The sequence below is a fragment of the Ochotona princeps genome, chromosome 1, assembly GCF_030435755.1.
Source record: "Ochotona princeps isolate mOchPri1 chromosome 1, mOchPri1.hap1, whole genome shotgun sequence".
Classification (NCBI taxonomy): Eukaryota; Metazoa; Chordata; class Mammalia; order Lagomorpha; family Ochotonidae; genus Ochotona; species Ochotona princeps.
In genome coordinates this window covers 112,847,356-112,860,379 of record NC_080832.1, presented here as the reverse complement: position 1 = coordinate 112,860,379, position 13,024 = coordinate 112,847,356, and the positions used below count along the sequence as shown (strand labels likewise).

At 46.7% G+C, this 13,024-nt stretch overlaps 1 protein-coding gene across 1 annotated transcript in view; it reads right to left on the bottom strand.

The window, feature by feature from the left end:
- Positions 1-12,796, bottom strand: part of NUDT3 (nudix hydrolase 3) — a 91,204-nt gene extending 78,408 nt beyond the window's left edge. The window contains exon 1 of the mRNA XM_004590286.2: positions 12,667-12,796. Coding sequence (XP_004590343.1) covers positions 12,667-12,765 — 99 coding nt within the window. The 5' untranslated portion in view covers positions 12,766-12,796. The remainder of the gene's footprint in view (positions 1-12,666) is intronic.
- Between the last annotated feature and the right edge of the window lie 228 nt (positions 12,797-13,024).

Genomic DNA, 13,024 nt, shown 5'->3' with positions numbered 1-13,024 from the left:
GGGCCGTCCTCAACTGCTTTCCCAGGCCACAGGCAGGGAGCTGGATGGGAAGTGGAGCTGCTGGGATTAAAACCGGCACCCATATGGGATCCCGGGTGCGTAAAAGATGAGGACTTTAGCCGTTAGGCCACGCCACTGGGCCCACTCAGCCATTTCTACTTTAATCAACTAAAGTCCATGTATACATCAATTGGAACTTCTTGGGTGATATTTTTGCTTTTTATTTTCATGTTTTTAAGATTTTACTATTTACTTACTTTATTTGAAAGGCAGATTTAGAGAGAGCAGGAGAGAGAAAGGTCTTTTATCCACCAGTTCACTCCCCAGATGACCACTTTGGCTGAAGTTCAGTGAATCATAAAGCCAGAATCAGGAGCCTCTTCTGGGGCTCCCAGGTGGGAGCAGGAGTCCAAGGACTTGAGCCATCTTTCACTGTCTTTCCAGGCCATAAGAAAAGAGCTATATAGAAAATGGAGCAGCTGGGACACAAACTGGCACCATATGGGATGCCAACACTGTACACAAAGGTGTATTCTACTACACTGAGGCACCAGATCTTGAACTCTCTGAAGTCATCCCATCATCACTACACTTGAGTGAAACTATCAGTCACCATACCTAAAAAAAAAAAAAAAGATTGGGCTCAGTCCAGTAGCCTAGTCGCTGAAGTCCTTGCCTTTCATGCACCAGAATCCCATATGGACACCAGTTTATGTCCCAGCTGCTCCTCTTCTTTTCCTGTTCCCTGCTTGTGACCTGGGAAAGCAGCAGAGGATGGTCCAAAGCCTTGGGACCTTGCACCTTCATGGGAGATCCAGAGGAAACTCTTGGCTCCTGTCTTTTGGCTTCGGATTGACTCCACTCCGGCTGTCACAGCCATTTGGACAGTGAATCAGAGTACAGAAGATCTGTCTCTCCTCTCTGTAAATCTGACTTTCCAATAAAAATAAATAAATATTTTTTAAAAAAGATTTATCTACATGAAAGGCAAAGATATAGAGAGAATCTTGCCATATACTGTTTCACTCCCTGGCAATGGCCAGGGCTGGGTCTGACTAAAGCCACATGGATGCAAGACCCCGAACACCTGGGCCATCTTCCACTGCCTTCCCAGGCTCAGTACTAGTAGGGAAATGAAACACAGTGGAGCAGCTGGGACATGACCCAGTGCCCCTATGGTGGGTTGCTGGTGTCTGAACCCACCATGCCACAGTGCTGGTCCCCACCATATCTTTTTGTTTTGGTTTTACTTGTGTGTTGGTTTGTTTTGTTTTTAAAGATTTATTTATTCTTATTACGAAGTTTGATATACATAGAGGAGGAGAGACAGAGAGGAAGATCTTCCATCTGATGATTCACTCCCCAAGTGACTGCAACGGCCAGTGCTGCGCCAATCCGAAGCTAGGAGCCAGGAACTTCCTCCAGGTCTCCCACACGGGTGCAGGGTCCCAAGGCTTTGGATCGTCTTCCACTGTTTTCCCAGGCCACAGGCAGGGAGCTGGATGGGAAGCAGGGCTGCCGGGATTAGAACCGGCACCCGTATTTTCTAATAAAAGTAAATAAATCTTTAAAAAAAATAATAAAGTGAGGACAAAAAGATAAGAGCTTTCTTTACTCTCAGCCAGCTTAGAAGAACAGATTTCCAAAGGCCCTGGAACCAAACTCCATGTACTCCAGCTGGAACAGTCTTACTCAGCTACCTAATAAGTCCCACCAAGTCAATCAGGTATGGTCCCGTGTAACTCAGAAAATCATCTCTAACCCTGCAGATCACCACTATTTCACCAACTCCTCTCATAACTTCTCTAATGACAAATACTCTAAGTTACTTCTAGGCAAGAGAGTAAACTTATCAGGGTAGGGAACATTCAGGCCTTGGACTGGATGAAGTCCTTCAAATCATTTTGTTTGGTTCAACCAACAGAAACACGGGTGAGATGTGAAGTTCAATAAACCTACAGCAGATTAAATTTAAAGTAGATGATTTGGTATAACCCATGAATGTTGTTATAAATATCCTTCTGGCTCTTGATAGAAAAATTGCTCCCAACCCCTGGGACAGATGCTGCATTTTACAAATCTTAAACTCAGTTTAAGTACTCTTTACAAATACCATAATACAATTACAGTTGTAACAAAAAACAAAAAGACTTAAAAAAAAAAGCATCAAAAGTACTTGGCAGAAAAATAATCCCGAAGTAGTCTCACTAAGTAGTTGAGGCTGTAACAACAGCACAGAAACTCGTTGAATTATTTCCCTAAAGCATTTTATCAATAAAATCTAAGTTTCACTTTACTATTATTAGAAGCAATCTACCCAAACTGCAAAACTGAGAAAGGAATCAACCCACAGCACTAGATGTAGAAGCCCAGGTCAGAGTTCAGCACACTCCACGATGACTCAGGGGAAGTCTGGTGGCCAAGTCATGCCTGCAGAGGAGTCAAATGAAAACACTGAATAAACAAACCTTCGAGTGTGACTGCAAGGACCACACACTCCAAAGCTCTTCGCATGTTCAAAAAAGGCTTCGGGCTGGCCTTGCGGTGCTGGCCGTGGCTCCTGGCTTTGGCCTGGGCCAGCCCTGGCTGTTGTAGCCATTTGGTGAGGAACTAGCAAACAGAAGATTTCTCCCGCTCCATCTCACCTCTCCCTGTCTCTTTAACTCTGCTATTGAAACAGATAATCTTCTTAAAGAAAAACATAAAGCTTTAAAAAGCATGCAAATTCTCATAATGCCTATTAGGGTGTCAAAAATAATCAAATGAACATTCTCTAACAGAAATATAAGCACCAAGGCCCAAGGAGTTGGAATCTGCTGCCGTCCATCGCGCCTAAGCTGCTCTCAGCAGGCACAGCAGAGTAGAGCTGGACTGGGCAGTGCTGGATCAGGCAGTTGGGTTGAAGGACTTCACTGTTTTGTGAACAAAGAGATCTGCTGACTGTACACAAAGACAGTCTATTTAAGGGATTATTTCGTTTTCATGTTGATGTTTATAACACACTTGTTTTCTAGTATGTGGCTTCTACTTGCTTCAGACTGATACTATTAGTATCTTTTGCAACAATTCTGGGCTTGGCAGCCTCTGTGCACTGGGCTGCAAGCTCCCCAACTCCCATGAACCCCTCCCTCATAAATCCCACTCTACCACCCCTTTTTGTATTTGGGAATACTGTGTTGTAACAAATCCTCAACCGAGATTTTCCTGGGGAAAAAAAAAAAGTTCTGGGCTTGGCAACCAGTAGCCTAGCGGCTGAAGTCCTTGCCTTGCATGTTCTGGGATCCCATATGGGTGCCAGTTTGTATCCTGGCGGCCCACTTTCCATCCAGCTCCCTGCTTGTGGCCTAGGAAAGCAGTGAAGGATGGTCCAAAGCCTTGGGAACCGGCACTCACATGCGAGATCCAGAAGCTCCTAGCTCTTGCCTTTGGATCGGCTCAGCTCCGGCCGTTGTGGCCACATGGGAAGTGAATCAGTGAACAGAAGATCTTCCTCTTTATATATTTGACTTTCCAATAATAATAAACAAATCTTAAAAACTCTTCCTCAGTTTCTCAGACTCATCTCCCCCCCCCCAGAAGTACTCACAAAAATACCAATATTAAGGTAGCAGTTTATGACACTCAAGTTGTCAATTTCCCATGTGAAATAGAATAAAAAAAAAAAATTCTCAGGACCAAGCATTTGGCCTAATGATGAAGATGAAGGGGTAAGAAGCCCAAGGCCCACAGAGTACACAAGCTCAATTTCTTTTCACCTACTTACTTATTTATCTATTTCTATTTGGAAGGCAGATTTACAGAGAAGGAAAGTCAGAGAGAAAGACTTTCCAATTGCTAGTTCACTCCACAAGTGGCCACAACAGCTGGAGCTGAGCCAATACGAAGCCAGGAGCCAGGAGCTTCTTCCGGGTCTCCCATGCGGGCGCAGGGTCCCAAGGGTTTGGGCCGTCCTCAACTTCCCAGGCCACAAGCACGGAGCTGGATGGGAAGTGGAGCTGCTGGGATATGAACCAGCGTGCCCCTAGGGAACGCTGCAGCGTTCAGACAGAGGATTAGCCAGCCTCCTAAGTGATTTTGGCTCCACTCTGGATTCCAGTCCCCTGATAGGCCCAATCCTTGCAAGCATCAGGGAAGTGGACCAAAAAATGAAGCTTTTTTTCTGTCTCTGCCTCTCAAATGAAAAAAGTAGGGGATGTGGATAGGTGCACCTACCTAGAGCACACAAAGGGCTTCGCCTCACACTGCACATCACCTGCATCTGACGGACAGCACCAGCAAAGAGGCCAGAACACACACCCTGACATGGTACAGTGTGTAGAATGGAAATAATCAAAACCACGAATGTTTGCATTGCAACTACTTTTTGCGCTTACTTAAAAAAATTAATTTTACTTAAAAATCAGTTACAGAAGGAGAGACATAAAGAGATCTTCCATCCACTGGCTCACTCCTCAAATAACCTCAACAACCAGGAACTGCACCAGTCTGACGCTGGGAGCCTGGAGCTTCTTTCAGAGCTTCCACATGTGTGCAGAGGTCCAAGCATTTGGGCCATCCTCCACTGCTTTCCCAGGCCATTAGCCGTGGCATGGATCAGAAGTAGAACAGCCAGGACCCAGAATGGTGCCACATGGGATGCCAGCGTCACAGGTGGAAGATGAGTGTGCTACACAACTGTGTTGGCCTCTAGCAGTTACACTTGAATATGGTGCATCATTCTAATAATTTTTCATATTTCAACTTGATTAAGGAGGCTGAACATTTTAGCATGCCCTGCTCTGTAATAGCATTTTGAGGGAATAGTGACAAAAGTGACACAAAAGTTTAAAACATTATCTCTGAGCCCGGTACAGTAGCCTAGCAGCTGAAGTCCTTCCCTTGCACATGCTGGAATCCCACATAGAGAGCCAGTTTGTAACCCAGCTGCTCCACTTTCCATCCAGCTCCCTGCTTGTAGACTGGCAAAACAGTAGAGGATGGCCCAAAGCCTTGGAATGCTGCACCTGCATGGAAGACATGGAAGAGGCTCCAGGCTCCTGGCATCAGATCAGCGCAACTCTGGCAATTGCAGTCACTTGGGGATTGAATCAACGGACAGATTTTCCTATCTGTCTCTCCACCTCTCTGTATATCTCACTTTCCAATAAAACTGAATAAGTCTTCATTTAAAAAAAGAAGTGTTTCGGGACCGGCGGCATGGCCTAGTGGCTAAAGTCCTCGCCTTGAACACACCAGGATCCCATATGGGTGTTGGTTCTAATCCCGGCAGCTCCACTTCCCATCCAGCTCCCTGCTTGTGGCCTGGAAGAGCAGCCGAGGACGGCCCAATGCTTTGGGACCTTGCACCCGCGTGGGAGACTGGAGGAGGTTCCTGGTTCCTAGCTTCGCACTGGCACAGCACCGGCCGTTGCGGCTCACTTGGGGAGTGAATCATCGGACGGAAGATCTTCCTCTCTGTCTCTCCTCCTCTCTGTATATCTGACTTTGCAATAAAAATAAATAAATCTTAAAAAAAAAAAAAGAAGTGTTTTAACAAGAAAAAACGATCAAGCAACATGAAGACTGACAACTGGATAAGGGATTTAGTAACTTAACGGTTATCTTAAAAAACAGCTTCAACAAATGCACAAAAAAAATTTCTGACTGGAGTGAGCTGAGAGGAGAAAGAGAAGAAGCAAAGCGGAGATGGCAACTGCAGAAATATTTTGCCATGAAAGCGAGGAAACAGGATGGTAGATGAAGAAAATATGATGTTAAGGGAGTCAGTTCTTTTCTCTTAACATGGGAATTACTATAGCCTGTTTGCCTTGGCAATGACAAAACTGAAAAGGAAAGACAATGGTGTGGGAGACAACAACTGTAGGACGAGGCTGCCAGACAGGTGGAGGGTCTGGGCACGGGAGAGAGGCTGGCTTTTCGAGGAACTACAGATGTAGTGACCTGTGTATCACCAGTCTCACAGTAACTGATCACTAGGACTCACAACAGGCTTGAAGGAATGAATAAACACATACTCCTCAACATGGACTAGGCAATGAAGGAAAACACACATCATTTTTTTAAAGATGTATTTTACTTATTTATAAGATTTATTACATTTTTATGGGAAAGGTAGATCTACAGAGAAAAGGATATTCCCACTGCTAGTTCACTCTCCAAGTGGCCGCAATGGCTGGAGCTGAGTCAACCTAAAGCAGGAGCCAGGAGCTTCTTCTGGGTCCCCCAAGTGGGTGCAGGGTCCCGAGGCTTTAGGCCGTCCTCGACTGCTTTCCAGGCCACAAGCAGGGAGCTGGACGGGAAGTGAAGCTGCTGGGATTAGAACCGGTGCCCATATGGGATCCCAGCACGTGCAAGGTTAGAATTTAATCACTGAGCCATTGCAACAGGCCCAAAAAATACATCATCTCACACACAGTAAATACACAATACTTTTTTTAATAAATTAAATTACTGAAAAATAAACAAAATAGAACAAGGAGAGGTTAAAGAGAGAGAGAGAGGAGAGAGACAGTTATTGTGGCAAACCAGGTTAAGCCCCAAGTTTCCTACAATGCTGGCCTCCCATAATGGAGTGTCAGTTCAAGTCCTATCTGCTCCACTCTGCTCCATCTTCACGAAAATGTGCCTGGGAAAGAAGCAGATGATGGCCTAACCACCCTGAGACCCTTCACTCAGGCAGGCGATCCTGAGGGAATTCTTGACTCCTGGCTTTGGCCTGGCCCAGCCCCAACTGCTGTGGAAATTTGTGCAGTGAATCAGCAAGGCAAGATTTCCTTCTCTTTCTGTCTATCCTGTCTCTGTCACTCTGCTTTTCAAATAATAAGCCTTCAAAAAGAGGATGAGTTTACAGTTGAGTTTGGCTGAGGTTCTCTCTCTCTCTCTGGCTCTCCACATGAACACTCCTTTACACTCACCACAAGCAACTTTCAGAGACACCATCACACAGCTGACTCTGACCTTTACCCACTAAACCAACTTCCAGAGACACCACCACACAGCCTGACTGTGACCTGTAACTACTAAATGCTACCCTCAAGGAGATCTTTGCTTTCCCAAGGAGGAAAAAAATTCAATTAAGAGAGAGAGAGAAACTGCAATCTGACTTCAGAACAGAATTCACACTTTGGGGCTTGATTCGCTAATCCTCCCTTTGCAAGCACCAGGATCCCACATGGGTGCCAGTCTGTGTTCCGGCTGCTCCACTTCCCACCCAGCTCCCTGCTTGTGGCCTGGGAAAGCAGTTGAGGGTGGCCCAAAGCCTGGGAATCCTGCACCTGCGTGGGAGACTCAGGGGAAGCACCTGGTTCCTGCCTCTGGATCAGCTCAGCTCCAGCTGTTGCAAACACTTGGGGAGTGAACTAGTGGATGAAAGATATTTCTGTCTCTCCTTCTCTCTGTATATCTGTCTTTCCAATAAAAATAAATAAATAATCTGGGCCCGGTGCAACAGCGTAGTGGTTAAAGTCCTAGCCTTGCATGCACCGGGATCCCATATGGTCGCCGGTTCTAATCCTGGCAGTCCTGCTTCCCATCCAGCTCCCTGCTTGTGACCTGGGAAAACAGTCAAGAACAGCCCAAAACCTTAGGACCCTGCACCCGCATGGGAGACCTGGAAGAGCTCCTGGCTCCCAGCTTCGGATTGGCTCAGCTCCAGCCGTTGCGGTCACTTGGGGAGTGAACTATCAGATGGAAAACCCTCCTGTCTCTCTTCCTCTCTGTATATTTGCCTTTCCAATGAAAATAAATAAATCTTTAAAAAAAATAATCTTAAACAAAGAATTCACATTTTGGCATAAAAAAATCAAAACAGGATAACAACCTACTGACTACATGATTTAGAGGCAGAGGGAACTAGAACATAACCTCCCAGGAAAAACTGAGAAACAAAAAGCAGAAAGGTCCAGTGAGATGATCGGGTGCAGGCATCCACCTTGATCCACCAGGAAACACTGGGCAAGGACTGACATCTGCTACAGAAGGACTGTGGACTGGAAGTCCTGCGTCACAGTTATTGCCTTTGAGACTGCCACCTGCGCCTCACTCCCCTCTCTAGAGCCTACAGGAAGGTGTGGTCTGCAGCAACGTCCTTCCAATGTGTCCCTTTGGGGCATTTTACAGGCACAAACACTCAGGCCACCAGAGTCCCTGTCCACTGAGGATCGCCAATGCCAACCACCATCCCATGCAGCCCTTGGGAGCTCTGACCGAGCAGCAGCAGCTGCCCCTGATCAAGGATGCAGGGCTCCTAACGGGAGAGCTCGAGCTCCAGTTTAAGCAGCTCACCCTTCTTTTAAGAACAGGTAAGTCTAACTGACACAAACCTGTGAGTACTGGTTTTTACCCTGGATTGTAACAGACTTTTTAGGAGTTGTTTTCACTCTCCCAGGCACTGCGATGTCATCTGATGTATCCTCTGTGTCACTGACCTTCCTAAGGGTATTTCACACGTCTAGGATTTCACGGGTCTAAAGTACCAAATACTTGGTCAAGTACCTGGGTCCCTGCCACCCAGCTGGGAAACCCAGAATGAGCTCCTGGTCCTTGGCTTCAGCCTGCCCAGCCCTGGCAATTACAGAATGTGGAGAGTGCACCCAAATTTTATTTATTATTTCAGAGAAAGTGAAAATAAATAAAATTAAGAAAAAAATTAATGCCTATAAGATACTCCCTCCCCAACTAATGGGGAGGGTACCAGAACACAACAGAAGCAGGCTCCCCTCTTGTGTCTCTCCCTTTTCCTGTCAGAGACTCCAAAAAAGAGAGAAATGGAAGGAAGGGGAAATGTCACTAAAGTGTCTTAGGATGACTGAGATTGAATAATATGACAGAAGATAAATGTTGTATTACCTAACTTAGAACAATAAAAGCTTATTCAAGAAATGTTTGTCGGGACCCAGCTTGGTAGCCTAGTGGCTAAAGTCCTTCCCTTGCACACTCCAGGATCCCATATGGGCAGCCAGTGGTAACCTGGCTGTTCTACTTCCCATCCAGCTCCCTGCTTGTGGCCTGGGAAAGCAGTCGAGGACAGCCCAAAACCTTGGGATCCTATACCCTTGTACCCATGTGGGAGACCCGGAATAGGCTCCAGGCTCCTGGCTTCAAATCGGCTCAGCTCCAGCAGCTGCAGCCACTTGGGGAATGAATCAGGAATGGAAGATCTTCCTCTATCTCCTCCTCTCTGTATATTTGACTTTCCACTAAAAATAAAATAAATCTTCAGAAAAAAACAGAAATATGTCTGTCTTCCACACTACTAATGATAAAGCTGCAAATGGAAAGTATGACAGATTAGAAATGTAAGAGCATGTGCTAATCTTGGCTTGCAGTAGGAGTCCACTGTTGAGTCCAGCTGTCTCTTATGCACAACATCCATGTAACTAACCTATAGTTTCCAAGCTATGGTTTCCTAGCTTCCACAAAGAACAAAAATCTGAAAACATTCACGAAGCAGTGTATGTGCAGAATACTTCTAGACTTCTAACAGTCCCTCTCCAATCCATCTAGCTAACTTGTCTAGATGAAATGTCATCTGAGTGACTTGCAGCTGCAATTTTTCCAAAGCATGTGAAATACTTCTCACAAACTTGCTCCGTCTGAACTCAAATTCACTGACTTACACTACATTCAACTGCCTGATTACAACAAGTATGATTAACATAAGCCAACACAGGAATAAACACAACTCTTTTTAAGCAAAAAATCCCAGAGCAGAAAGGCTACAAGGCTGAGGTGTACCAAGCAGCCTGCAGAACCAGGCTGATCAAACCGGAGGCGGGTTAGCACACTATCTACTGTACATCAGGTTCAAGGTCATGTTACTACAAACATCCAAAACTTAAAGGTCTTACTTTATTAAAAAAAAAAAAGCATAAATAGAACATAAGTGTGGGATTTTTCCTGTTAATTCTTGTTAACAGTAGGGAAAACAGCCAGAGGTCTGGAAGGAGGGAATTGCCTTCCCAGGTCATGGGGTCGCTGGCTTGGCATTTCTCCTGGGAGATTCTACACTCCCTCCTTCCTAACAGGATCACAAAATTGCGTGCTCAGGGAGTGCTCACTAAACTTGCTAGATATGTTCACACATCCTAATCTGGATCAGAATTTCAACTGTTCTCACCACTGGCTTGCAAATAGTGTTCTTGGATGAAACAAAAAAAAAAAAAAGAAAGAAAGAAAGAAAGAGAAGCAGAACACTGGAAGGTTTGATTCACAGTCAATTATCCTCTAACATTTTCATCTCTCTTTCTTCACACTGTAAGTATGCTTCCTGACACTGGTTAATTAAGTTTAAAAATGAAGGTTCTGGTTATACTTATATTACTGTTGTTTTCATGCTAATAAAATTCTATGAACTAGTCCATCTTGATTATAGCCATTAGTGCTCATTTAAAAACTGTGTTGAATGTCCCATTGAGTTGGAATCCCACATTCCCACAATGTGTAACAGTGAATACTTCCAGCCTTTGGCACATCTACTGACAACATAAAAGTTCTCCTGGAACTAACAAATTACTTCCCTTCTAACGCAATTAGATAATCTCAGAGTTGAACAGCACCCTAGAGATTCTGTTGTGGTCCAAAATCCCTCTCAATGCAACGACCTCATCTCAAAGTGCTCTGCACAAGGAAGGTGGTCTACCTTTATGCTGCACAGGACAGAGCTGACCCCACAGGAGGCCCTTTAATGTATACTTGCTTAACTCAATGCAACAAGCCCACAGCAGGCCCATTTCATACTTTTCTTGTTCTTCCCGGCTTTAGCTATAACGCCTACTGAATGTATAATCAAAGATGTGCACAGTTCTTTGCTCATTAACCAATATTCAAAAAAAAATTCATTAAAGCAAACACCAGGATCATTCAAGTGTTTTAATATATGAAAGCAGCTCCCAAAAGGCAAGTCCCAGGTCTGCTCTGACTTCCAAGAAGAGGCAGTGGAGTGGCCTGAACACTCAACATGCAGCAACATTAATGCTGCTACCTCTGTAACAACAGAACACAGAGAAACAAGAATCCACTCATTTGCTCATGATCTATAAAGGACTTCTAATTTACCCCAAATAGTCACATGCTTTCAATTTCCAGTATATTTTTTAAAACAAAGTCTTGCATCATTCATACAACTAAATTACATGGCCATCTACTTATAATTGGGGTGCTCACAGACTCAACCACCACAGTGCAGTAAGACATGTTATTATGCTAATTAGTTTTCCTTCCAGTTAACAGCCTGTGATCCCATCTGATTTCCCATAATATGATATGATAATGAGAACAAAGACTTGGGAGCAGTCATTGCTTCCAATCATTTTATTGCTCTCCGTGATCTAGCCTAAAACATTCCATGCATAATGACTGCCTACTATCACTAATACAACACAACCATTTGGGGGGGGACTTCGATTATGTCTACAAGACAAAAAGTACCGATTTCCAAATCTCCTTTCCTTCTCTTTCACTAAAATGGGGGCTCCCATGAGATGGTCCCACCCTGCAATTGGGGCTTCTTCAGGTAATAATTGAAACCGCCCACTTCCTCCTAAACATTCTGGACAGCAACTCCTGGCAATCTGTCTCTTTCATCACAGCTTCTTTTCATAAAGAACAGGGTCAAGTTCCTTCCCGCCTCTCTCCCCCGCAATTTCAACATGAAGGCCCTATCCTGTAGCCCCCTCCACACACACACACAGCCCACTGCTGAGTGCCAGAATCTGACACACAGAACCTCCCTGCTCCTCATTGTTTCCAGTCGAACTGCCATGTTACCACCACGCTCACAAGAGAAATGCCTTCCCACAGGCATCTAGTGAATTTCCAAAGCAGCTATTCTTTGTGGATTTACAAACCATGGGCCTTCTCTGAATTCCCCTCATCACCACAGAAACGGCTTTGGGAAGCTGCGATTACCCCCTCTCTCCCTCCCTCCCCCCAATACCACAAGCAAAAAAGAGTCTAATTTTGAAACATTGCTGTTGTCTTGCCAGAGAAGAAATGTCAGAGCCCAAATCTTAAAACACTTCTTCTGGCGTTTCCAATTAAAACAAAAAAAAAAATCTTCAGTCCACAGAGACGATCGTATCAAATGCCTTTTCTTCTCAGGCTATCCCCATAAGGGTTAAGCCAGCGCACTTGTAAATCAAAAAGCTGGCCTTGGCTGGGCACAACGCCCTAATTCTTTCCCTCTTCTCTGCCCCCACCCTCTCGTCCCCGCTCTCAGACACCCCTAATCCCTCGGCAAACCCCGAATCTGCCAACGAGGGGGCCTCTCTCCGCCACAAAGACCGGCCCGCGCCTCGTGCACTGCGGCCTCGGCACACATGTGCAGGGCTGACAAGAGAGGAAGCTGCCCTTCCGGAATCGGCCGACCGTGGCCTGGGCCGAAAGCCACACACTCCTCCCGATCGCTGCCTTCTCCGGGTGACAGGCGACCGGCCCCCCGCCCCGCCGCCCGGACCGGCGCGACCCGCAGGGGCCACGCTCGGACCCACTTCCTCTCCGCCGCCCCACACCGTCCGATCGCCTCCGCCTCGTTTTCGGCACCCCCTCCCCCCGGGAAAGTCCGTCGGAACCTCCCTGGGGCCGAGTGGGGCGCCCTGGACGCGGCCCCGACACACCCTTTCCCGGCGGCCGCCCGCGACCCCCGGCCCGCGAGGCCCCGCGCCGCACCTCCTCCTCGCTCTCGCTGCGGAAACACAGGCACGCAGCCCGCTTCTTGTAGCCGTCGCCGTCATAGGTGCGGGTCTGGTTCGACTTGAGCTTCATCATCCTCCGAGCCCGGGTCGGGGTGCAGAGCGGGTCGGAGGAACCGAGGGGTGTGTGTTGGGGGGGAGCCCGCTAAGGACGGCCGCGCGCGCGCGCGCCCTCGGCTTGGTTCGAGGAAGCAGGGAGGGAGAGGCGCTTCTCTGCTACACGGTTCCGCCGCTAGCCCGCCGCGGCCGCCTCATTCCTCCCGGCTCAGGCCCCGCGCCGTCACCGCCACCACCGCCGCCGTCGTCACGGCTGCCGTCGCCGCTGCTGCCACGGC